This window comes from Calonectris borealis, chromosome 12 (assembly GCF_964195595.1).
Source record: "Calonectris borealis chromosome 12, bCalBor7.hap1.2, whole genome shotgun sequence".
NCBI classification, from domain to species: Eukaryota; Metazoa; Chordata; class Aves; order Procellariiformes; family Procellariidae; genus Calonectris; species Calonectris borealis.
The window spans coordinates 12,761,454-12,787,473 of record NC_134323.1 but is presented as its reverse complement, the minus strand read 5'-3'; the positions used below and the strand labels follow the sequence as shown (position 1 = coordinate 12,787,473).

Sequence of the window (26,020 nt, the reverse complement as noted above, 5' to 3'; positions counted from 1 at the left end):
CTACACAAGACGACCTCACGTCACACCTACCTCTATAGAAGGAGGATGAAGTTGTGCTTTAGCATGTACTTTTACACAGCTGGATGAAAGGTTTAAAACCTCATATGGAAATATGAGGCCTCCCTCTAGTGGGTTCTTTTTGTGACCATGTTTTATGTGGAGAAATTGCTTTATAAAGCTGATCAAAAGCAAAGCATCTAAACAATACTTAGCCTGAGTTTAAACAACTCAAATCCATGCAGCCAGGTTGTCAAGCACTACGGAGCTGTTAGTGCGCCACAGCAGTGAGATGCTGCCAATGAATCTCTGCAGCAAACGTGCATCAAGAGTTACAAGCTCAGATTTTGAAGCCACAGTAGCATCTGGCATGAAGAGTTTGGGGTATGAGAACCACAGTCAACATCTTACTTTTCCTTTCAATACTTGTGTCTTACCTTTATTAAAGGTGTTACAGAACAAAAGCCACAGCATGCCAGTCTGCTAGCAGAGAGGGGTTAACAGTGGTAGAGAATAAAAGAGGATATAAGCAACTTGTTTACAAATAGTTAAGTTGTTCTCTATTTTTTTTTTTTGTTGGAACAGTGATGCTGATTTAAGAAGAGTGAGAGAAACTGCCTCTGGAGGATACCAAAAATACATTTCTTCTGCAAATAATCCCAAGCTTATGCTTCACAAATTCTTGAAAACTGTTTGGAAAATTAAGATATCACTGTTACTCCAGGAGCTTTCTTCATTTTTGGATAGCTGTCCACATAGGGCTTCCATAGCTTATGGAGAAATCCAGAGATCTTTTACCAAACATTAGTAAACTTTCCTTTTCACAGTAGCATTGAAAAAAAAAATTCTGTATCTTGCTCAAATGCATCAAATCATGCAATATGAACAATCTACAGCTGTAGATTTGATTCTTTGAACACATTCTAGATTCCAGGTTACAGCAGAGCCAGTCCAAAAAGACAGAGTTCATTTACTTGGCTTCAGAGGACCTTACACAGTCAGTGAGGCAAACGTTACTAGGTCTGCACTTTAAACATACAGAGTGAAGAAGTTTTACTCATCCATCATACCTTTTATTTTCTAATATCAGTACGTGATCATCTTTAAGGAAGTTGAGGGATAAGAACTGAGGAACATACCAGCTGCACTTTACAGATTAACAGCCACAAAAATAGAAAGCAACTATACAATCTCTGGGTTTCACAAAACTAGTTTTCATTTTTAACACTTGACACAAGATTAACCGCAACAAGTGAAGAAGCTACATCTGTAAAGTGCTATTTTTGTTAGAAGTGGCTAAGAAAGCACAACTACAACAGATTTGGGTATTCGGTGGTTAGATTGTCGATGTCCTCCAAATCCTTCATTTCAGGCTCTGTGTTTTTTGATGAAATTGATGAGCCCGTTTGTTGAGCTATCATGAGATGTCACTGGAGCATCTGACTCCAGTTCAGGCTCAATTTTCTTGGCAAGTTGTTTTCCAAGCTCAACTCTGCATTTATAAAAGCAGGAGAAGAAAGAAGAAAAACATTAGTGCTAACAGCTTACAGTATTTACTATAAGCCATTGATGTTAAAAATAGGTGCCAGTAAAAAGTAACTTGACAGTGAACAACATGATGAATGTTTTTGCCTTCACAAATTACTGACGAAGTTATTATTCAACTCAGTGCCATTAATGAACAACTGGAATTCTTACAGCTGCTTAGCTGAACAGACAGCTCTCAAATTACAGGATGTCTAAAAAGAGAAAGTTTTGTTTTAAAAGTTAGAGTCTTTTCCCCTTCAGTACTCATTTGTGTTATGCAGCCTGCCCCAATGCAGAATGCATTCAGCTTGCTACTGTTCACTGTTGAACATGACATCACTCGGAACACTGATTTGTAGCACCAAGACAATAAACAACAGCCAAGCTGCAGGCCCGGAAGCCTTCCCCAACACTACAGCATGCGATTATCCAGGAGTTACAGCCACAGACAGGGTAAGAGTCTAGGATATTCCAACAGCTGCAAGAATCTAGGCTGGTTCTACAGCATCCCCACATTCCATAGTTAGTTTTGGATACCATTGTAGATTTTGATGTGTGGCAGTAAAAGCTGTACTTACTCCTACCCCACTCCTGATTTCAGAGTTTATAGCAGATATCAGCTTTTATTAGACAGTCTTCCATTTTCAGTTTCTACTATGATATTTTAGTTAAAGAACTTGCTGCGGTAGCATAGTTCTAAGAAAATATATACAAAGAAAGACCTATCCTTCAGCCTTTAAGAAGAGAGCTCAGTGTGAACTGCTATTCTAGGCCTGTAGAGCAAACTTTCTCTTCCAAATAACCCCTCACAGCATCGGCAGGTTTCAACTGAAAAATCTTATTCATTTCCCAATCCCTCTTTCTCCTGCATGTCTTCATACAGTATGTTGTACAGTTAATATAACTACAGAATCAGAAGCTAATCAGATTCTTTTAATAAGTCTTCCATTTTTAAAAGTGACAAAGTGACAAACTGCTTGTGAAGCTGCTGTTCTCCACATGGAGCTCTACCATGAACCTTGATCACAGGCGCAGCCTGCATTAGACCTAGGGCTCCTATACATGAAGACATCTGCCAAGAATGTTCTTGTATCTCCAATATGGGAAAATTAAGAGGTGGTCAGTCTTTTGCTTAACAGATGCCATTCAAACTGCCTACTAAATGTTTCTAGAGGTAAAATAATTCTTCTTCCTTCTGGAAGGGAAATTGTTTTCCCTTTCTAATTCTCAGAGCCTGTGTTCAGCCTGCTTGACTATTTTACTCATTATTTCTGCCTCTTTTCTGCATTCATAGTATTTTTTTAAAATCAAACTAAACAAACGTCCTTAGCTGAAGTTGTATCTACAAAGTCACTATGGATGGCTCAACAAGTACACATGGTGACTTATCCTCAGAAAATGTTTTCATTTAAAACTATCCTATAATCATTTGCTTTAAGTATAACACTTATTTTTTCATTGTCTTTTCTCTAAGTCAGAACAGATTAAGGAATACCTCGGTCAATAAGTATACAAGAAACAGATCAAAACAGACTTACCCCCACTGGTCATAACTGTTAATATCCCAGACAATTCCTTGAACAAATATCTTGTGCTCATACATGGCTATAAGCAGAAAAAAAATTTATCAATAAACGTTATCAGAAAGTCATAACAAGCATTCACAGATGAGAGATCTATTTCCTTACCAATGATGGCTCCCAGAGTGAATGGGTTGAGTTTTGTAAACATGATGGAATTGGTTGGTCGATTTCCCTCAAAGACCTTTCAAAACAAGAGTTACATTGTTATCTACTATGCTGTAAAACTCACACCAGAAACCGGCAGTTTATATTTTCCTTATAGCCCACATTGGATTATTTGTATTAGCAGCAAATACAAAATCCTGAAAGCTTTAAAGGCTAACAACTTCAACCATAAAATTGTATTATTTTCATGTTTTATTACAAACACCATGGCAAAACTTTATCTCCAAGCACCATTACTGGCTACTATGAGCTACAGGAAGAAGAAAAATACAAGTCAATATCCCAAGGGCAGTGATGAGATAGCTCACCTTTTCTGAAATGCCTCGAAAGGCTTCCAGATCAGCATGCTTTAGCAGGAGTGCCATTCACAGACTGCTCCACTAGACCTGACAAGGTAGAACCTTCATGCTGTCAAGACAGTAGCACTTGACAGCCACCGGAGGGCACTGCCCCATTAGCAAACTCCAAGCAGACCAACACAAAGCCCTCACCACCACAGTACCTAACGAGAGAAAAGCTGTCAAGTGCCAACGCCTGGTTACCTTATGGGGAAGAAGCTTCTCCAGAGCATCTCCACTCAGTCCTGCTGCTTGAAGTTCCTTACGAGCTTCATCAGCAGTCTTTCCTTTCATCAAAGCCTCAGTTTGAGCAAGGAAGTTGGCCAAAAGGATCTAGCAGGTAGAAATAAAAACATCAACTCAAGCTACTGTTTCCTTAGCTGGAATAGTGATACCTAGTGCTTGAATCTAGACCAAGAGTTACAACTCTTGTTTTTAACACTATGACAGTAAAATGTGCAGTAGTTTTAAACTGTATAATGCCCACTATTGCTTTTTACTTCAGAGTGCCAGGAGACTTGATTACTATTTTAATAGTGCATGTATCCAAAGACAACGAGAATTGTTTTGCACAATCCTGCCCCTGCTGAAATCGACAGCAAGCCTCCCAGGGAGAACAAAGGAGCCGGGATTTCACACACCCCTTTCACCCAGTATAGTCTATACTTTTATCCTATGCTACACCATATACATGGAAAGCCAGGTGCAAACCAACAAAGATGTACTTACTCTATATGAAGGAAAATTCTCACAGCATACCATATATCAATCCCTACCGATACAGTAGAAGTTTTTAGTTTCCTATTCCCTGCCTAATGTTAGCTTGCAAATTCATGTAACGGTCCTACCTGTTACACTGAAGATAACTCTTACTATATCTACAGTCGAATGAAACCTTTTCTCCCCCTCTTTTGCAAAGCCATCTTCTAAAACTTTCACCTGTACTTGGTGTTACTTGACAAAACATTACTATTGCACAATTCAAATAGCACTTGTAATCTGAAATCATGACAAGATTGAAATTTAGTGAGAAAACATGATTTTTCTGAAGTATGCAGTAAGTAGTAGACCTGGACATGTTTCCACCTATGGAACTTAAGAAAATTGTTAGACACGGTTCACTGAAAATCCTTAGTTGGATGATACATTAAACTAAAAAAATTGGACTGGTTAAAAAATGTCTGTGTGTAGAAGGCTATCACCTTAGCCATCCTAGTATACTTGCTAAGTTTTGTCCTAGAGTTTAAGACTTGCAACCGCATCTCTAAGGAAGTTTTCATCAGCTCTGAGAATTTGCTTCTTCCTACTCTGCAAGAATTACACTTTACAATTCCTACAAGGAATTTTCTCTCCAAATACTTAATTGCTTAACTCTTTCCAGCCTCAGTAGGCCAACAGGCCACACCATTCATCTGCCTCAAACTGTGGCTGAAATTTCTTCAAGAACAAAAATATCACTGTATTACATATATTACATATGTAATAATAATTTAGATGTTTTCAAACCTATTGTGAATGTTCACAGAGCCTATGTGTATAGTTTCAAAGGGGCATTTAGAAATCATGCACACTGCAATACTGAATAAGCTTTAATGCCTTCAGCCACAAGAAAATATGGGTGTCCTGACAAAGAACTTATTACCTTGTGATGCAAGCCATTTCTGACTGGATGCTGGGTCTGGACTGGGATCAGAAAGTCACAGGGAATCATGCGAGTTCCTGTACGAAAAGCCATGTTAATAACCCTGCAACAGGAAAGTCTTAGAAAAATCTTCAATTCTCACCCCATTTTCAGAGTTACTGGAAGTCGGCCACTTTAAAAAGCTTTTTTAAAAAGCTTTCTTTTTTTTTCAATTAACAACAGTGGGAAGTGACAATACGGCTCAGTAGTTTCAGCTTTAGTTGACACTCCTTATTGTAGGGTTAAAACCTGCATCTTGTAGCCTTCTAAAGCCACTAATTAAGAGCACCATAGCAATGTGATGCTAGGTTAGATAAGAGCCCAACTTCTAAACCCATGTCAATTCCGCAGACTCTTCCAGCTTTGTAGCCATTCAGAATTTAATTCCAAAACAAGGTATTAAATAGTTTCAATTTACCCTGATGAATGAGCTGGTAAAAAGCATGCTGCCCGTTGGTGCCAGGCTCTCCCCACACAATAGGGCCAGTACTGTAGTCCACACGAGAGCCTTTCTTGGTGATGTATTTGCCATTAGATTCCATATCACCCTAGAAGAAGGCAAGGGCAGTATCACCTTTCTTGCAGAACCACACAGTATCAGTACAAGTTTCCACACATACTTCAACTGTAATGAGTGCTGCTCATTTATGGAAATTTCATAAGTATAAGGGAGATAGCTGCTTAATTATGGACACCAAGATAATGGAGGTCTGAGGAAAAAAATCTCTAAATTAACTGAGCAAATAAGCTGATTATCAATCTTGGCACCAGTCTTTTTAGGCCCTTGATTACATGAATTTAAGTGATTGCAATTTTAACCTAGAAACATGCATTCAGGTTCGAGAACCAGGACAGAAGCATATCTACATATTTGCCTCTTGAAACCTTTACTCTGCCTGAGCCTTACCTGCTGGAAGTAGGCAGCAAAGCGGTGCATGTATTGGTCATAGGGCAGAAGGGCATGCGTTTCACACCCATAGCAGTTTATATACCAGACCCCCAGCATGGCCAACAGAACAGGCATGTTCTTCTCCAGTGGGGCAGTGTGGAAGTGATTATCCTATGTGACACAAAGGAAAAGAATTACACTTTTCATAAAGCAATCATCACCTCTCCCAGCTCTTAAATTGTTTTTATTGTTGTTTTGATCCAGGGAGAGCTTCCCAAGCAGTTATTTTAGAAGCACTGAGAGGACATGGGGAGCTGAACTTGGGAAACCAACCTGCGTTCAGTTATCTTACTAATAACTCTGTTAAGAGGAGCAAATCTGAAACAGGCATCCCACACTCACCATCCAGTGGGCTCCTGCAAGCAGGCTCTCAAAGTTGTCAAAACCTAACAAGGGAAAAGGTCAGTTTGTATTTACTATTATAACTCAAACTTGATTTTTCTTGTAGAGACAATCGTAAAACTACTGAAATTCCTTGTATGCAGCAAGGTTCCCAACTACTAATTGAGTTTAAAGTTGCACTTTGACTTCTCCTGAAATTTGCATCCCATAAGCCAGATAAATTTAGTTATGATTAAAGCCTGGACTTCAGAGCAAGTCCAACTTCATGAAACACACTTCAAAAACCTTTGCCTAAAATCCCCATTCAGGCAGAATGAGCAACTGGAAGGAAAACAGAGGCATTAGAACCAGGCTCTGTATTAAAGGCTACATAGTTTTCAGCAAGTTTGAACACTTAGTCACTTGGTCACAGTGGGAGAGACATCCCCAAAAAACAGAGCAAGGCAGGGATTTCTGTGTTGGTCTGAGGAGAAACAACTGTAATAACGTCTTCTCAAAGAGAAAGGTTCCCCCCACTTCCCTGTTCTCCTAACAATTCACCTGATTTTTCTTTGCTCTATAATTAGGGTATTTAAATCACCATTCATTTTCAATAATGAGTAGTTTAACTAATATCATCCTTTCCTGCAAAGCCAGGAATCTTGATTCTTATATGGAAAAAAAGGAGATGGTGGTGAAGCATTTGGCATTCAAAGCAGCAGCTCTACCTGTAGTCAGAAGCCAGCTTTGGGAGATGAAGGCCATAAGAGCAAGAAGTGCAGACAGACTGACATGTCAGCAGTCTGCACCAAATCTGTCTGACAGCAGAGATGAACAGTTAATTGCAGACAAAACAATAAGTGCCTGACTGAAGTTTATTCTGCTGATCACATAGGTTTTTCTACACATGAAACCTCCTATTCATATAATTCCAAAAACACCAAAACCAATGTTTTTCTTCCAACCTCCATCTAAGGGAATTCCAGCTTTTATTTAGAAAAATAAATGACATTATGGTTTCAGTCTTTAAATATCTGAAAGAAGTGATGAGGATACAAATGCAAGGCTGTTGAACAGCCTGCTCACCAAGAAACAGCAGTTCTTAGAGCTCTTTGACATTCACTATGTACTCTTCAGCTGCATTTGAGATCTGCATCAGAAACGACAATGCTATCCCGTAACAATAAAACAAGTAGATGGGGATCAATTTAGAGGGTCTATGTTTGCTCCATAATCAACTGCAGACCGAAGCAGCATTCCTGTATCATCAGGCCGTATAGCCAAAGGAACAAGTACTGGGGACAAAAGGAAGTAATGGGAGAAGGAAACAGTTAACAATACTAAACAGAGTTCATACACACAACTGGAAGGTAAGATTTTAATGTTTAGTGTGCATGTACTCACAGAAACTAAATATCCTACTCTTAAATAGTTTAGGAATGTCAGTTGCAAGGTCTATTTCAACACTGACATGGCTTTACATAAACCAGGCACTTTTGGCTATGCAAGTGACTTAAAGAGATGTAATTTGACTATTTGTACCTATGTATGGGTAATTTCCAAAACTGCATTTACAGTACTAAAATCTCAACATTTCCATTGTATTACAAATTGGTTTTTAGCACAAACATCCAACCACTCAAAGTAGTTGGGTAAAATAATACTTGCCCCAAATCTGATCCACAATCCACTATCATTAATGCATTCTGTAGTTATATTCCTAAAGCAAACAGATTAATTCTTGGCATTGTTACATCACAGGAATACCTACCAATATGCAGGGCAATGGAGAGACCAATGGCAGACCACAGAGAATAGCGGCCACCAACCCACTGAAAACAAGAGATTGGTTTAGACAGGAGATGTGCAAGACTTTTATAAATTCAAACTTATTCAAACTATTAGGAAATAGCAGCATGTGTTTAGACTATTTTCAGCAAAATCAATATTCTTTCTGGTGATAATTCACTACACATTATATGGCATGATCAAGGGAACCTGCACCTTACAGTAGCCCCCTAATGAATCCTCAAGTATGCATTTTTTTGAGACTTTGAAGTTATCCCACTTGTCCAATCTATATAACATCTGTTGAAGCAGATCCCTTGATGATTCCAGTTCACTTCCAAACACTAAATTTGCAGCTTTCCTAATCACTCCTCTATAGGTAAAGCCTGCTTCAGCAAGATTATGACACTATCCAGGGAAAGGTAATGCTCTAGATAATAAAGCTGCTGTTTAGAAATTATCTAGTTTGTCAGGCACAATGTCAGGCATATAAACCAACCTGTTTCTGATTAAGTATAAGGGCCAAGACTAAGGGCGGAATACTTAAAATATGCATCTGCTATAAAATATCAAATTAGGCTCCCATTTCTGATATTTGACCTTTACAGGACTAGATTACATACAGTAGACCCCAACAGTCAAATGTCACAGCTTATAATAACTACTTACACAGAGGAATAAGCTAAGACTTGTATCTCCTGTTACCCAACAGCTGATTAGACAGCTAAGAATATAGAAGGCTCCTCTTCAGATCTTTGACTGCAGGATTTTAATGGAATGGCCAAGAGACAAGACTGTTTTGCTTGCCTGACATGTTCTCAATTTGCCTTTAGTTATGAGTTTTCAGGTGTTTCAGTACAGAAAATGTAACTACTATAATTTAGGGGTTTTGGCAGTTTCCTGATATCTAGTTAACATTTTATGAAGCAAGCTAGATTATTCTAACAGTTAACATCTACCACACAACATTAGACATTTACTTACATCCCAAAACTCAAACATATTTTCTGGGTCAATTCCAAAGTCTTTAACTTTAGGCTAGAACAAAAAAAGCATGTAAGAACACCATAAGTAAAACCAACATTCTTAAAAAGCTTTATGTCTAGCAAATAAAAAACACAAGTTGGATACCTATTAAATACACAATTCGCCAATTACATCCTCTATTTTAAAAATACATAGCATCCATCAGAAAAAAAAAGTATAGCTTCATTTCCAGAGATCACTATCACTATTCAGTAGGCTCAAATAAAATCAATGACATACACTCATTTTCTGATCAAAGTGGCAATATAGTTAAGAGTTGGACTGTCATTCAGTTTACATTTAACAGAACCAGAATGGAAGAAAGGAACTTCACACCGCCGTACCTGACAGCCTCTCAATTACGGCAGTCTTTTTCTAATTGCTATTGGTCTTTCTACTTCATACTTTTGCATGAAACACCACATCAGGGTCATGTTACGCTCATCATACACTACAGATTATTCACACAAACTACCTGCATCACTTCAGCACTTACCTGAGGAGTCTAGGAGAGTAGCATTTATTCACATAACTGCATTCATACACAGCTAAGTAGTTACAGGTAACACTCATTAGTGACAGGACAGGCATTTCAAGTATCTTGATTTCAGATTTAAGGCTCTAGCAGAAAAAGCACGTATCTATAATGAAGGACCAATCTTGCTACAGTTCATTACTCTGGAAGTGTTGCAGTTATTTTCCGTAGAAAAAATATGCTTCCTTTCAAGACGAAGGCTAACTATTGGTATATAAGACACACTTTAAGAAGGTGTCTTAAAAGATGGCCTAGTTTTAAAATCCAGTAAGGAAGCCTATCTTAAAGGTGTATAGGAAAAAAAAATAGATTTGTTATACTTACACCATTGGTAGACAAGGCAACAAAATGCTTGGCCACAGCTGAAGGCTTAATAAAAATAAACAGATTGTTAGATCTAGCATGCTAATTATTTGGATTTCTGGTCAAAAAGCTGATCTGGTACCATTTACACTTAAAAAAATATTGTTGACTATCATCAGTTATTTTTGTGTTATCAACTTGAAATCTTATTCAGATTCAATGTGGGATTTGGCAGCATGCCTGTCTGAAGATAATATTCTGATAATATTCTCATGAAGCCCTCTGGAAGCAGTCTCTACTTAAAGCAGCACACTATTTCCTTAGAAGTATGTTATCAGTTTGGAACATCACTAACACCACTTTGGAGCAGATGGAATTTGTTGTACATGCATTACTCTTGGCTAGGGTCAAAAGATCAAGACAACTGGAATTACTGATAAATCTCAAGCTCCCGATTTAGACTTTGGTCTTTCAGTAAGTGTTCTGGTGAACAAAGATGAGTTGTCTGCAACAGTAGCGTAATGAGGAATTTCAAAGCCCAGCTTTCAAACTAAGTGCAGCTACACTGACTGGAACAGGTTAAAGACCATCTTAACCTGAGCAGGCAGTATCTGCTTTTTTCTTTTAAAGGTTAGGAATAGGAGAGAATGAGCCAAATACAAGGTTTCTATTCATAGCACAACCAGCTGCCATAGAAATGTCAGTATATCACTCCAACCATAGCTTCATTTCTGTTTTTTAAATATTTGCCAAGAAGTGGAAGGTAATGCCACATAAACACCATATTCTTGGATTTCCATGTCAGTCGTTGCACCAAATTATTAGCCAGCTCTAAGGTAAATGCTATACTCTATTACTTAACAGGCAGGGTTTGGGGGAACAATGCATGACAATCATTTATAATGAAAAACTAGTGGGTTTATAACTTTGATCGGACGTAATAGCCTGTCGCTAATCATGAAGCACTGAAATGTTACATGTACAGCATTTGCTGAGCTATACAGCTTAGGTTTGGGCAGCTATTGGCTCTGCTCTAAAGCATACAGAATGACCAGGGAGAAACTGCACAACAAAAAGCTATTGCATTCTGTTACATAACCTAAACATATTAGACTTACATCATTAGCAGCATGTAAGAACCACTCTTTAGCCGTTTCTGCATTGGTGATAGTTTCTTGGGTGGTGAAAGTCTGCACATCATAAAACAAGGAAGTATGTAAAACACTGTACTTAAAATTGAAACAAGTTCAGGCTGCTAAAACATCGTATGTTCCAGATAATCAGAGGAGAGTGACTCTAGATGTTCGTAATAGACAGCTGATGCCAGATTTCAGCAAAAAAGCAAGCTTATCAATCCAGTAAAGATTAGTGTTTCTAGATTTACCTATCTAGTTTTAAACTAGCATATATCTGGAACCGGAATATTTATTCCCCATTTCCTACCTTCCCTCCCCCAAACCTTGAGACTAAAATTTTCTACTTTAGTCTTTCACTAAATATGAAGTTTCACCATTCAACTAAAAAGGAACTAATTGAGCATCAAAACAGGATAACCTAGCTGGATTGTCCTCTTGTTCTTCAATTCCTACTTTTTCATGTAGGAACACTCATTTCTGCTAAGACTCTTGCCATAATTTTGTTTTGCTGATTAGAGGGAAAAATTTTCCTGCTTCATGAAGTGTGCACAGAAGTTCAGTCATGCAGTTTTGCAAATATCTACAACCATTCTGATTTACTCAACCATCAAAATTTAGCTTTAAGGATGAACACTAGATTCAACCTACTCTCATCCATCTCCAGAAATATTTCATTATGAAATACAAGCCTGTTACGGAAAACAAAAAAATGCCATTCATCCTCTTCCAAATATATCCAATTATCTAACTACAGTCTGGCAAACAGAAACTGAAGTGTTACTCTTGCAATTTGGCAGTCTTCTAAGCCTTTGAACCGTGATCCTTGAACTCAATTATTCAAAGTGACCATTAGTATTACTTTGTGAAGTTTCCTTATTACTCCACAAGTTGTTGCTCGGCTGCGGTATTGCCAAGATAAGATAATGAGCACCGCCATAGAGCATGGCCAGCATTACACACATGTTCGTTTGTTGCAGATTCTGTCTTCAACAGCAAAAAGGTTCTACTGTGGTTTACAGATGAAGGCGACCCCAGTTACATAACTATGAAGTCTGTCTCCATCAGTTTCCTCTGCTAAGACAGAAGCATTCCTCAAAGGAAGATGGCAGCTAGCAATTATGTTCACAGAATAAGTTATTAGCAAGGCAAGACTTAAAAGGCAGCTATTAAGTCTGTATTCAGAAATAAGTGTCATCTTATAAGCTACCAGTAGACTATCTTTACCTCTTTGTAAGTAAAGAAGCTTTGTATTTATAGTGCTCAAGGAACACAGCATTTAAGTTATTTAGGTGAAGATATTTTGTTACTACCCTAAAACAGAGGGAAGATTCCCAAACTACATGCAACTCATTAATGCAAGAAACTGAACACTGTTAACAAGTAACACTCTACTTAAGATAAAGGACCAAAAGTAACCTTAAATAAGAGTAAGGAATGAAACAAGATCTTGAATTTCAAAGAAATAACTACATAGGATCCTACATTTCACCCACAGAGAAGTACAGTGAAATTAAATTTTGTGAATAAAGCTTAAACTTGTGTTGACTGAGAAATATACCCTAGAAAATATGAAACTGCTCATGTGTCTTACTTGTTTAGGTTAAGCCATTTTCATCACTTGACTTCTGGATCCCTAAGTATTTCAGTAGCAACACAAGTTTGTACTGCAAGTTTAGGATGAATCACAACAGGCCTGTTTAGAAATAATCCACACTAGAAGTCCCTGATCTAGATCTTCCTGTGGACAGATCTCTATTCTGACTGAATCCTTTACAGTTAGAGAAAGTCATACCCCAGTGCTTGTATTAGACATACCTTTGATGCAATGATGAAGAGCGTAGTGTCTGGTTTAAGCTCAGCCAGGGTTTTGGCTATATGAGTACCATCAATGTTGGATACAAACCAAACACGAGGGCCTCCCTTGGAATATGGTTTCAGGGCTTCAGTTACCATCAGAGGGCCCTGGATAGAACCAACAATTAGATTTTATCTTCATTGCGAGCATGTACACACACAAAAAGATGTGGAAGATGTATAGAAGTCAGGAGCTTACCAAGTCAGAGCCACCAATCCCAATATTGACCACATCAGTGATTGCCTTTCCAGTGTAGCCTTTCCATTCACCACTACGGACTCTCTGTGGCAAAAAAAAAAAAGATACTGCAATGACTATTTTATACTTACACTGAAGTTAGTGATTCTAACGCTGGAAATAGGCTGTGTTTTCAGGCATTGTTGTAGAAAGTCTCCGAAGACAACTTTCAAGCTTCTAGACTTTAAAGCCTACACTCAAAGCTACCTTCTTCGCTAGATATTTGGTTATGATTAAGATGACACTTCTTTAAGTGTTAGAAGTCTAATGCACATATTTAAAAACACACTGCAAGATCAAACTCTCCTTTTGTGTGGACTGCTATAGCATTTACAACAGAGTGTTGGCAAAGACAAGAGAAATCAAGCTACAAATGAAAAAATCTTGGGCATTAAACTACTTGTGACAATTATTTGAACCTGAAGGAGTTCTTTAGGTGTCTTTAATTAGAAGCAACTTCGCTAACTAAACTGGAAGACATTAAAATACGAATAAAGCCATGGAAATAGAGATTTATTGGCAAACCAAACATTCAAAAAGCTTTTCTATTGCATGTATGTTTCGCATTAAGATTTATTTCTGAGCTTCACCTTAACAGCACATAGTACAGGTTTACGCTCTATTCTTGCTGTTTTAACAGTTACTGAGAGTTCTGACAAACAAAATTACAATCATGAAGTAATATCAAAACACTGCATTGAATTTTGTCCATAATGTACCACCTATGCATTAAATTTGTTCCAATCACAAAAGGAATCTTTCTAGTATTATGCACACTTCTATGTACACTCCCCAATTCTAAAGCAATTTTTCTACAACAAATCACCTGGTTATGCTGATAGTTGCTCTCCTTCCCTACAGATGTTTAACTCAAAGCTTTTTGTTTTTCTGAACGGAAAACCCATTTTTAGTATACACCATTCCTGTAACCTGTAGATGATGTTTTAAAGTCCCATCTGCCTAAGTGAGTCGACCAAAACAAGCATCTTCGTTAATCTTTCCAAAGGAACTGCTTAACATGATTTTTATTTTGCAGAGAAGATACATCTGCATGGAAAGTGGTATTCACAGGCTCTGATGATTGAAACCACCTAGCAATAAAGAGGGTGGCACCAGTGAAAACTCTTGTTTTGCACTACCAAAATCTTAATCAGCTAAAAACTCTACAGTGGAAAACAGACCATTGAATTTCTGTGGCCATTCAATTCTTACATTACCTGAAGAAACTAACAAATTCAGACCAATTAGTGTCAGTTATTGTGGTTTTGGTATTTATCCATTAGGAACTGGACATAATCCAGGCTCATTTTGTATAGGTTAACAAGAATGAGTTGGCAGTGATACTGGCCACTACCACCTGGATAAGACTCACAATAGCAACCAAGCAGGTCCAGCTCTTCACAGGCATGTTTAAAATGCACTAAAAGTATTCGGTGAGCTTTTACTGATTAGTTTTATCACACATAAATTTGACTTTGTTAGAGTGCTCTGTGAAGTTCTTCAGAGCATTTCCTCCACTGATCTGACAGACGCCTGCATTTTAAAGATGTACAGAATCAAAGAACAATTAATGATATTTGACGATAATTGTTAACTCCTGTATTTAACTAGGGAACAAAAAACTTTCATGCTGCTAAAGCTGCAAGCAGAATAGAATCATAAAGGAATTTGACCTAAAAACCTTAAAAGATCTTTAAGAAACTATTTAAGTGGAGCATAATCAAATTGCAAGTAAGCTGGGAGCTTCTACCTCTCTTCTGATGTTACCGAAATTTTAAGCAGTTTCTACTTGATAGAGAAAAGTAGTTGAAACATTAGCAAGACGAAATAAGGCAATATTTGAATGGTACCTTAATGATTTACAAGAATTCTGAAGTAAATGCAAGATTACTGCTAAAAGAGCAAGATCTAGAGAGCCCATTAAAGAAAAATCCAACTGGGAACAGAGAGGGAGAAGTGAATCATACTAAAACCAGCTCCAATTCCATGCTTGAGCCAGAACTATTATAAACCTCGAACAAAAGCACAATAATTCATGTGAACCAGCCTACAATCAATGCTTCACATTAAGAACATGGCTGGGTATAGAACAAATATATGAAAAATAAGCTACGGTGGTACTTTATACCTGGCAGAAGTGTTTCATTTTGTCCAACACTTTGTTTACTTCTGGAACAACATCCTTCCCGTCTACAAGTATTGGCACATTGGAACGATTTCTCAGAGCAATATGAAGCACAGCTCGGTTCTGAAATGAGAAGGGAAAAAATTGATGAAGCTATTTCCAAATTATACCCAGGGGCCTCGGGTGCCTCATCCAGAAGGTAGTACAATCTTTAAGACTTAAAAATCCTTTAGATTAACTGGAATTAGTAGAGCAGTAGTTTGTGTGTGTATGTGTATATACACACACACATCACCAGCTATCTAAATCATCCTCTCACTTCACCAAATCAGTGCAGAGGGCTTACAAAAGCATGTAATATACAAAGTAAACAAATAGCTTATTTGTTTACTTTGAAAAGAAAGCTCAAAATCCCTTGAAAAGCATTTAATGATTGAGGTTCAGAATTCAGCAATATTCAGCACTCAGTGATCTTAATTATTTTGGCATGCTTCAGGTATACAAGGATGAAGTTGTGTTCTATTAATGACGATAGTGAAAATCAATTATAACAACAAGCAGCCAAAGTTATTTTCTCTGGCATTTTCTCAATTATCCTGAGTAATCCATTTCATATAGGAAGAGACAAATATGTATTTAAACATTTGACAAAAAAGGAATGCAATAGCTACATTATTCTATCCACTGCCCACAATTAAATGTTCCCTGAATACTTGCACACCAGATATGTAAGTGGTAGTTGTGTTATGAGAAAAAAAAAATTTGTTAGTATGCACCATATATTAATTCTCCACAGTTATACACAAGTCAAATCATTGAAACCTGGCCTGTGATTCGCCTGTTCAAGAGCTTAACAGCTTTAATCTAGAATGAAGGAGTTAGTCAATACTAATGAACAAATTAAAAAATTAGTCTGCTCCACCTCATTGTTCCTCACTACAGTGAGAGGCATTGTGAGACAAAGACAACACAGACAATATGAATTGCCAAGTTATGATTTAAATACCAAATGCTAATTCAAAAAAATCATTGAGTTTGTGGTTACTGACTTGGAATACAAAAAAGCTCTTTCAGTTGCTAATTATCATTGTGTACCCACTTAAATTTGGGGTGAACAGAGACATTTTTTTTGCAACACTCAGCCATGGAATGGTATTATTTGGTAAATACCGCTTACTATCAGGCTGGAAGGAAGCTGTGTCTTGATCAAGAGAAGCAGTCATATTTGACCTGATGTCTACTCTTACACGGAAGTATTTTCTAAATATCCGGTGGGCGATGAAGACTGTCCCCATAATGACTGGTCAGATATAAATTACCTTGTAATGCACTGTCTTTGTGCCATATCAAGCTGCACTTTTTAACTCATCTGGGACAAACACCTGGCGATGACATGCTTGGGTGCACTATAAAGCATTTCCACATAAGCACACACGATGCAGCCAATGCCTGCAGCACCAAATACAGTCAAGTCCTAAATACTTAAGACAAATAGCTAAAAAATGTTCTACATCAGAACAAGAGTAGTGGACAAGTCAGTTCTTGCCATTAGGCAGCTTTTTTCTGTCTTATTGCTGTAGGTTTATTCAGTCATGCTGTTTGACAGCATCCTGTTTTTAAGGTCTCAGGACAATTTCACATTGTCCACATGCTCATATTCCAGAGCCAAACCAACTTGATTTGATATTCTATGCAAACAGAAAAAAATTAAACCAAATCTAATTCCAAGTCAACTTCTGACTGTAAATGAGAAACAGCCTGATATGAAAAAGATGTTTCTAGACTCATCATGCAGGTAATTGCTACATAAAGTTGCTCTATCAAGACAGTAGCAAAATAGGGAGCTAGCAGCAGAAGCCAAACACATCACAGTTTAAGATTGTGTTTAAGTACTTTCTGTGAAAATTGCATCCTTCTGAGAAGACTTCAGCTGCTACATTTGCTCTCATGTAGGCAATGAAGAGTAACTCCATAATATATGGTCAGAGATGGGCTAACCCTGTAATAATTTGTTACATGAGGCTAGTGAGAGGCAATATCTGAGAAAACAATCCTCCAGGTAGATTTAAGACTTATCACCCTCTTTTCCTGCTTCCTTTTTTTACTAGCTAGAATTACATCTGTGAATTGAAGGCATTAATACAGAAGGAAGAGGAACCATTTCTCCAGTGAAGCTTTACCTGTTTCTGTCTGTGCACTTTTACAAACATGTAGCATTCACAAACAATACAATGTCCAACTGCTGAGTTATTTTAAGCAAACACCTTGTGCAACAGCTAAATCAGTCAATAACCAAGTCAAAGGAAATACTGATTTCTGTGAATTTACCTCAAACATACTAAATAGCCTTAAATATTTGAGGCAGACTAATAATAATCACACTGTACTGTTGAGTTTCCAGTTTTCATCCTATTTTTAATTTCAGAAAAAAGGTACAGTTGGTTTTCTGTATGTTTTAGTGAAGATTTAGCCATAATTACAACCTTCAGATCTACAGAAAGAGGAAGATACTCATCCTCTTACTGAAATAGATGGCTAATTTCCCAAGTTTGCTTATAGTCTCTACTGTTAAATGTACCCAAAAATAAGTAGCATCAACAGTCCAAAGCAGAAAGTCTTACACAATCCTCACTAAAACTTTGTAGGCAGTTTACTAAGCTTTATCAACAGTGACATTAGGCAAATGCATGTAAGGGATACCTGGAATGCAATACTCTGCTCCATGCCCTTTGCAAGATCTAACTCATCTTCCTCTCTACAAAAGAGGGAAGAGAAGACAAGAAAAAATATACCACCAAAATCTCCAAAAAAATTAAGATGTGTGTTGAAGGGAGGACTGAATAGCTTTATTCACACACATTTTATTCTGTCTTTTTGTCAGAGCCGTAAAAATTTCTTATGTAAGTAGTGCAGCAAACACTACAACCACTCAGCATTTCAGAGTAGCAATTAGAGCAAGTTTTTTCAAAACTTCTCTTACACAGATGCATGAACATTCATAATATATAGGCACAACTGAGAGGAAAGAACCACGGACAGAAATAGCCTTACCTCGGTGAAGTTGATCTTCTCTCCACTGAACATGCGCTCTCTGGCACTTTCCACACCCCTTGACTTTGCCTGAGAAATGTAAAAATAGATTCCTCTTAAAAATAGTAGGAAGTTAACATGCACTACAAAGGTCCAGCTACATTGAAGAGTGTGAACATTTACCACGTAAGTTTACCACGTAAGACAGTGAAACAAAAATTATGATATTAGATTAACAGACCGACTAGATTCTAGCTTAAAAATTGATTCTCCAATTTTAAAGCAAGTATTTTTATGCAGGCTGTTTATTTCCTTAAGAGGTTACAGAGTAACATGTGCTGAATGACCAAGATGCAATGAATCCATCTTAATTACTCAATTTTATCTTGTCATACTGCTACAGGATTCATTAATGATTCTTTGTACCAGATCAGAATTTTTTTTTTTTTTTAAACTGAAGAGTAGCAAAAGTAATTTTGCTATACCTATTTTTGCTAGTTCTTCCCTTTTTAAAAATCTGTGTCCTATCTGATCTAAGCCTTTGGCTGAACCAATAGTTAAGGAAGGGTTGTAAATAGGGACACCATGCTAAATTTTAGTTAATGACACAAACTTCATTCTTAAAATACACCCAACTGCAAATGAATCTCAAAACTAAGACTGCATGACATATGAAGTATTGTTTCAATTGCAGGTATAGAAGACATCATCTTCTCTTACAACTTTATATGAATCTCTCTTAATTTTACTGCAGACTCAGTAACAGTGCCATATGCCAGCTGGTCTGTTACACAGACAAAAATCTTTTCAGTGAGCACAAGAAACAGATCTGCACATTGAAAAATGGCCTTGTACTTTGGGCCTAAAGGACAATACAAGACTTTGAACAGCACAAAGATCTGTAAACAGATGCCTTTTAACTTTGATGGTCTCTCAAATTCAGAGCTAAATTTATATAAGCGATGCTAGAATAATCAGTTGCAGGTAAGAGTTAAGTTTTTTAAAAAAATTTGGTTTATTAATTCAACATTTTAAAGAGTTACCAGTTCCATCAGCATTTTCATCACTTCTTCTGTAACAAGGTTCTTCGAATAATCCAGTAAGATGTCCCCATGATCAGTATTCAGAGTCAAGCTGTCAAAACAAACAGGTTGTTTAATTGCACATTCCTGAAGAGTGACTGTTTTAAGCAAGACAATGATAACTACTCTACAGATTACAAAATAATTGGAATCCCAATTATACTAAGTTAGTAAAGATGACCTGAGGGATCGATTTGCCCCACAAGTTTCATAAAATGACTTACTAGTGTGTTGTTTTAATCAAAGCCCATGGTTTTCAACAAGCTAAATTATAGTGTCCACTTTCTGCCTGTGAAAGTCCAAATACGATGAAGTATATTTAATGCACAGTTGGACAATTACATTCTGTTTTCATTGAGCCACTAGCATTCTCTAGCAATAATTAGCTTTTTCCTAATGTATCATAGGCAAAAAGCTTACCACATTCTTTCGCTGCTAAAAAATTAAACTGTCTTCCTACAGGTCCTTTCAACAAATATAGTCATTCTTTTATATGGAGACTTGCATAAACCTGATTTAAAAATCTATACAACTCCATGTACAGAAACATTCCGTCAACTACTATGCAAAATTAAACCCCATTTGTGCCTGATGTAGTCTCATTGAGCTCACTGACTCAGTGGAAGTCTCCAAATTATTTAACTAATGCTCATCTGAAAGCTATAGCCTAACACTTCAAAATACAAGCACTTTTAGGTTTACACCCGAGATGAAATACAGAAATAGTAGTCCAACAGAAATCAAGTGAACCCGTTTGTATTTATTAGCCTTGTATCTATGTGAGAAGTTCTACAGTCCCTCTAGTCCTTTACAGCACAGTTTTCTACCCATTTCTTCTTTGCACTAATTTACAGCCAAATATACACATTTACTCTAAACTGAAGAGTCGAAGTTCTGCAAGTAATTCAGTAGGCCTTCTATAAAAGCACAGAAGGCCTTTTATATCTTACTCTCACTTTTGCTCCACATGCACACGCCACAGGAAGTTGCATGCATCTAATTCTCAACGTTTCCACGTTGTTCATTATCTCCCCTGCTTTTTCTTTCCCAATACTTGAACACAGAAATATGCAGTTAATCAATACTGTTAATCATCCTTCTCTTCAGTGGGCTGCAAACAGTAACCCTGAAACCCTGACCATCCAGCCCAAGGACACCTGGAATATGGCTAGCTAAGGGAAGGACTGTGACCTCTCACCTGTCAAATTTGCTATTTATTGATACAGTACAGAAGAAAAATAAGAACAAATCCTGCAAGTCTTTCCATTTGAGATTTGATGCAATTTATTTACAGACAGGTCTCAGATTTGAACACATTTTACTAATGATACAGCAAGGCTATTATACTTCTTCGGTTTAGAGAAGAACAACTCTTAAAATCCTCATCTATGGTTTAATATAGAAAGATAGTCTTTCCCAGTGTTCTACTCCATGAACATGAAATCCTTACAATCTTTTCTTTATGTTTACCTGACATATGCCTTACTTATACAATTCATTGTTATTTTACTTAGATGAATAAAAATCAGTCTCACTAGACCTAGAAGACAAAGTATCCCATGAAATTCTGGCTGTATTCAAATCACTACTCATTGAAGGAACTGCAGAAAGATGGCATCCCAAGACATTTCATGCAAAAAAGCAAGGAATGGCTACCAGATCTAACTTCCCACACACAAGGTGAATCACACAGCATGCAATGTAATCTGATCTTAAACCCTTACATCAAGAGATTCACCCTTTATTTAAACATAAGCCCAAAACCCTGCAGCTCAGTTACATTCTGCTACACTACCCATTCTGCAATGCAGCAGCTAATGGTAGCACTGCCCAGGTGGAGCAACAGCCTTGTCACGTAAGCCACATCCACATTTAAGTGATGCAGCCCTTAATCAGAAGGTCACCTGCAGCATCTCAGAACAATTTTATCTCCCACCTAAACACAAACTAAAGAAGCTGTATGCAACCTCTAAATGTATTATTACACATGGATTCCCTGGTAGCATGTTTTCCATTTAGATGGAGGCTCTTTCTCATCCTTCATAATGGACAAGCCATCTAGCAGGAGTAAAATACTAGTGCTTTATATCTTGCACTAGCTATTTGCATTAAGAGTACCTTAATCAGCATCCAGGTATCTATTATCTGCTGAGTTTTATGATGGCTAGATCATATCAATTCCAACTCCTTCAAAATTCGTAGAGTTCTTCTAGTGAACAACCCATGTTGTTAAGACCCACTGTTCGTACCAGACCTTACATTTGGGTGGCAAAGAAAACCCAAGGTGTACCCTACAGGTTTGACTACACTCCCAATCAGGAAAACAAGATATACAAATTCTGAGGAAGAAAAAAGGACAAAAGGAAGAAAGGATCTTCTATCTATATGCTGTAGGACAAATCAGTGAGTGTAAGGTTCTTATAACAACATTAAATAGATACTTGTGCTCAGAGATAAAATATTCAGATAAAAAATTATTCATACCAGTCTGAAATTTCTCCAGAACTTGTATCAGGAAGCATTTTTACATGGGTGTAAGTTTCTCTTTTCCTTCTAAAGGAAGGGAGATAATCAATGATTTTATGATAATACCTAGCAGAACTAACTGAAATGTATTCCTAAAGATTAATTTCACATGAGGAGAGGGGTGCAAACTACAGAGGGGACCTTGTGGCCAAACCTCCAGACTGCTTAGGCTTTCAACAGAGGTTAACTACCATCATCCTGCTGATCTGGCTCATAAAGTGGCAATCAGCAAGAAGTATACAAGCAGATCTGTCAAACTAACCCAGAATGTCACTTCTGCAATTGTATTTTGCTATGAGAAAGTTCTCCTGGTAGTCTAGAATGTGTTGGTTTATCAAGAAATGAGACCGAAATCATGAAAAGAAAGGATTAAGATAGATTAAGTAAACTTCAAACACTTGAAATATTTCCTATCCTTATGGGCAGCACAAAAGGACATTAAGTTGGGCAGCTATTTGAAACAAATAAACTTGGTAAAGAATGTTTCATAAAAAATCTGATAAACACATTCTAGGAGACACACTGACTACTTTCAGCATGGAGAAAACATGTTAGAGATGAGTATGTGTGCCTGAAACAACAGTTGTCAAATATCTTCTTCTTGGTTAACTCCTTGACACTCCTTGACAGTGTAACACTCAAAAAAAGTCTAAGTATATTACACATTCACAAGAGCAATTAAATACAGACTATTTGAGATTAGGAGAGTATATTTTATGGTTAAAGTAGCTTGGATAATATTAAAGTGACAGCCAATGAGATTAAGATGCAGTGCTATCCCCAGTAAGAGTACTTGCTTAAGCTATTCAGGAAGGAACCTTATAAGAAACCTCTTGATTACACCTTTTCATTTATCTAGCTAGTTTGCTTCAGCTTTCCTTTGTTCCAAGGATGTTACCAAATTCAGTCTCTTGGGACATACTGGAGATAAGGAAAATTTGCAACCAGAACTAGCTCTATTAGAGAAGAGCTAGTAGATTTGTGTAAGATAATATTAATAAAGTTCTTTACCAGTATAAAAAGTCCTGTTAGAAGAGCCAGATGAAGTCAATACTCCAAAAATTTAGCATACCTTTTCTATCAATGCAAATGGCATTTTAACTCTCATATACTGGTACGTAGGACTTCATATGCAACGTTTAATTACAATTTAAGAAGTATCTAGTGAGCTCAAAAGGAAAGAAAAGTTACTTTACCTAGGATGCTAATGAAAAGCTTGATACATGCAACAAGCCTTATCTCAACACTCAAGAACAGAAGCTCACTATATCTGTACTACCCAGGCTCACTTTAAAACTCAAGTCAGGGATGCATCTACATAGTACTAGACTTTTCAGATTGCTGGTATAGTCCAACGATGTAACCACACACGACTTCTCAGCAGCCTCCAGGGTAGAGAAAACATTAGTCCCACTTTACAGGATGAAACCACTGAACGTTATCATACTGCTTCCACTTCTCACTTCTTCCTCTAGCAAAAATATGTTGCAATGCATTTTCTGTAACATGGATAGCATGAGGCAAGGGAGGACTAAACCTGCTAAACATCCCCCCTTCCCCATCTCAGGGCAGGGGTAGGCACCGCCCTACTTCTGACAGGTAGGGGCACAGGGACGGATGGCTCCTCGTGATCTTATCACGGAGCTTATCGTGACTAAGCACACGGGTGCGAGAGGCTGAGAAATGAAGGACCCACAATGCCGCTGCGCGAGCCGCAGCCCGGCGCTGTGCTTCCCGGCACGTACCCTGCTGCAAGGATGAGTCAAGGACAAGCACGCACGGCCGCCCTCCTCGGGGGCTGCCGAGGAGCGCCCCCCCCGCCCGGCACCTGCCCCCCGCGGCGCGGCGGGGCTCCCGCCCGCCCGGCTGCCCACGCCGCGCCGCCGGCAGGGCGCTGCAGGCCCCGGGCGCATGTGCCCGGCCCGCCATCGGCCTCCGGCCGGCCAACGCGGCTTCAGCCAGCGGCAGCCGCCCTCCCCCGGCCTCCCCCCGCACGCCGGCGGGAGCGGCAGCGAGCCGAGCAGCCGCGTGTGTGCGCGGTGCGTCCCCCCCGCCGGGCCCCGCTCCCTTCCGGGAGCCGCAGGGGCAGGAGGGAGCGGAGCGGGGCGACGCGGGGCTCTGCCGGCCCCCGCGGAAAACGGCTCTCCGGCAGCGCCCACCTGAGGGAGGGAGGGAGGGAGCCAGCCCCACACAGCCTCAGGCCCCGCACGCGGAAGTGCCCGGCGTGCCGGCAGCCTGAGGGCCCGGCGGGCCGCGGCGGTCGCCGGGGAGAGCAGGGGCGGCTGCCGCCCCGCTCAGCCGCGGGGGAGGGCGGGCGGGGGCTGCCCAGCCTCACCTGAACTTCTGGAAGCGATCCTTGTCGGCCTCGAACAGCTGCCGCAGGACGAGCTTGGAGGAGTTCGCCTTGTGCCACTCCACCAGCTTCTTGAAATGAGGGTCGCCGGAGAGCGCCATGTTAGCGGCCAGGGAGGGCTAAGGCGGACACAGCTACCGCACAGACGCGAGCACGGCGAGCGGACCTACCGCCGCTGCCGCCTCCGCTCTTATAGCGGCGACGCGGCCTCCTACTGCCGGCCCCGCCCCCCCTCCCCTTTGCGGGCCGCCCCGCCGGTCGCTGGGATTCTCTCACTGCGGTGGGAGCAGGGAGGGACGAGCGCTTAGCCCGCCTGCGGGTGCCTGCGAGGGGGAAGCGGTGGCGGCCGGGACCGCCCGCCCGCCCTGAGGTCCGCAGCCTTCGCAACAGCTGGGCGTCGCACGGGGCGGGCAACGAGAGCGGCCCCCGCGGAGGGGTCGCCGGCCCTCGGGGCTGTGCAGCGCACCCCGGTTGTAAATCCCGTGTTGAGGGAAGAGCGGTTTCCCCGGCACAGGGCAGGGGACAGGCGGGAGCTGGCGCAGCGGTTCGGCGGCCTCTGCCTCGCCCGCCGTCCTGCTTGTCCGCCCGTCCGCGGGCAGCCGCCGCAGTTGTGTCAGGGCCGCTGCTCGTGTAGGTGCATAGGGAGTTGGCCAGGTTAAAAATAATGTTTGTTCTCGGGGTTATTTTTATCGTGGGTCGGCCCCACGGCCCGGTCCTGCGTGGCGCAGCCCAGCTGAGGGGGACGAAGGGCTGGGGCAGCTGGTGAGGGAAGCACAGCTCGCTCTGTGATCCCAGCACCAGGCCTCAGGGATGGGGCTCTGAACCCCAGCCTGGCATCAGCGCCACCCCGAAACCCGCGCTAGACATCTGGCACCCTTTTCGCATCATCTACCCGCTACGTCAGATGGCCCCTGCACGACATGTTGGCCGCTCTGGTGCGCGCTCTGAAAACCTTGGCTTCCCCCCGGCCATTGCATAAGGAGCTTACACGCCTGAGCTGCGGTGGCCGGACGCCCGCGCCGCCGGGCCCGCTCTCGGCTCTCGGGCGGTGGCACGCTGGCTCTGAAGGCAGGCCAGGGCAGGCAGGCAAGCAGCTGCGCTGCTCTTCAGGGTAAAAAAAGGCTGTTCTGGGCATAAAGCAGAATGTTGTTTAAACACGGGCATGTGAAGGAGTATGTCAAATTCCAGAGACCGCACTCTGCGCCTTAAGTGAATAAATCCCAGTGAAGTCATATTTTAATCACCTGAGCCCCTTTACGGATATGGGCCTAAATCAGAGTGACAGAGCATGAACTTGATGCAGATCACTAAAATCACAGCCCAACTCTTAAGCAGCAGAATCAGCATCTTCTCCTTGCTGCAAACTAGAAAACATTCTTACTTGATCCTTAGTTATATTAGCAAACGTGTACCTCTAGTATAGCGATAATAGACTGTCTAAAAAAGGTCCTTCCTTAGCTCAC

General features: G+C 39.9%; 1 protein-coding gene across 1 annotated transcript; it reads right to left on the bottom strand.

Annotated features, from left to right (window-relative positions):
• Positions 1-408: 408 nt before the first annotated feature.
• Positions 409-25,189, bottom strand: GPI (glucose-6-phosphate isomerase). Its single transcript, XM_075161402.1, has 18 exons — positions 24,540-25,189; positions 19,640-19,730; positions 18,618-18,686; positions 15,570-15,689; positions 13,403-13,486; positions 13,165-13,311; positions 11,332-11,403; positions 10,235-10,279; positions 9,334-9,387; positions 8,333-8,393; positions 6,583-6,626; positions 6,199-6,351; positions 5,710-5,839; positions 5,253-5,329; positions 3,815-3,943; positions 3,213-3,288; positions 3,063-3,129; positions 409-1,489 (listed from the first exon to the last, which is right to left on the bottom strand). The coding sequence occupies exons 1-18, from the start codon at positions 24,656-24,658 to the stop codon at positions 1,366-1,368; spliced, it is 1,662 nt and encodes a 553-aa protein (XP_075017503.1). The 5' UTR covers positions 24,659-25,189; the 3' UTR covers positions 409-1,365.
• Positions 25,190-26,020: the final 831 nt, after the last annotated feature.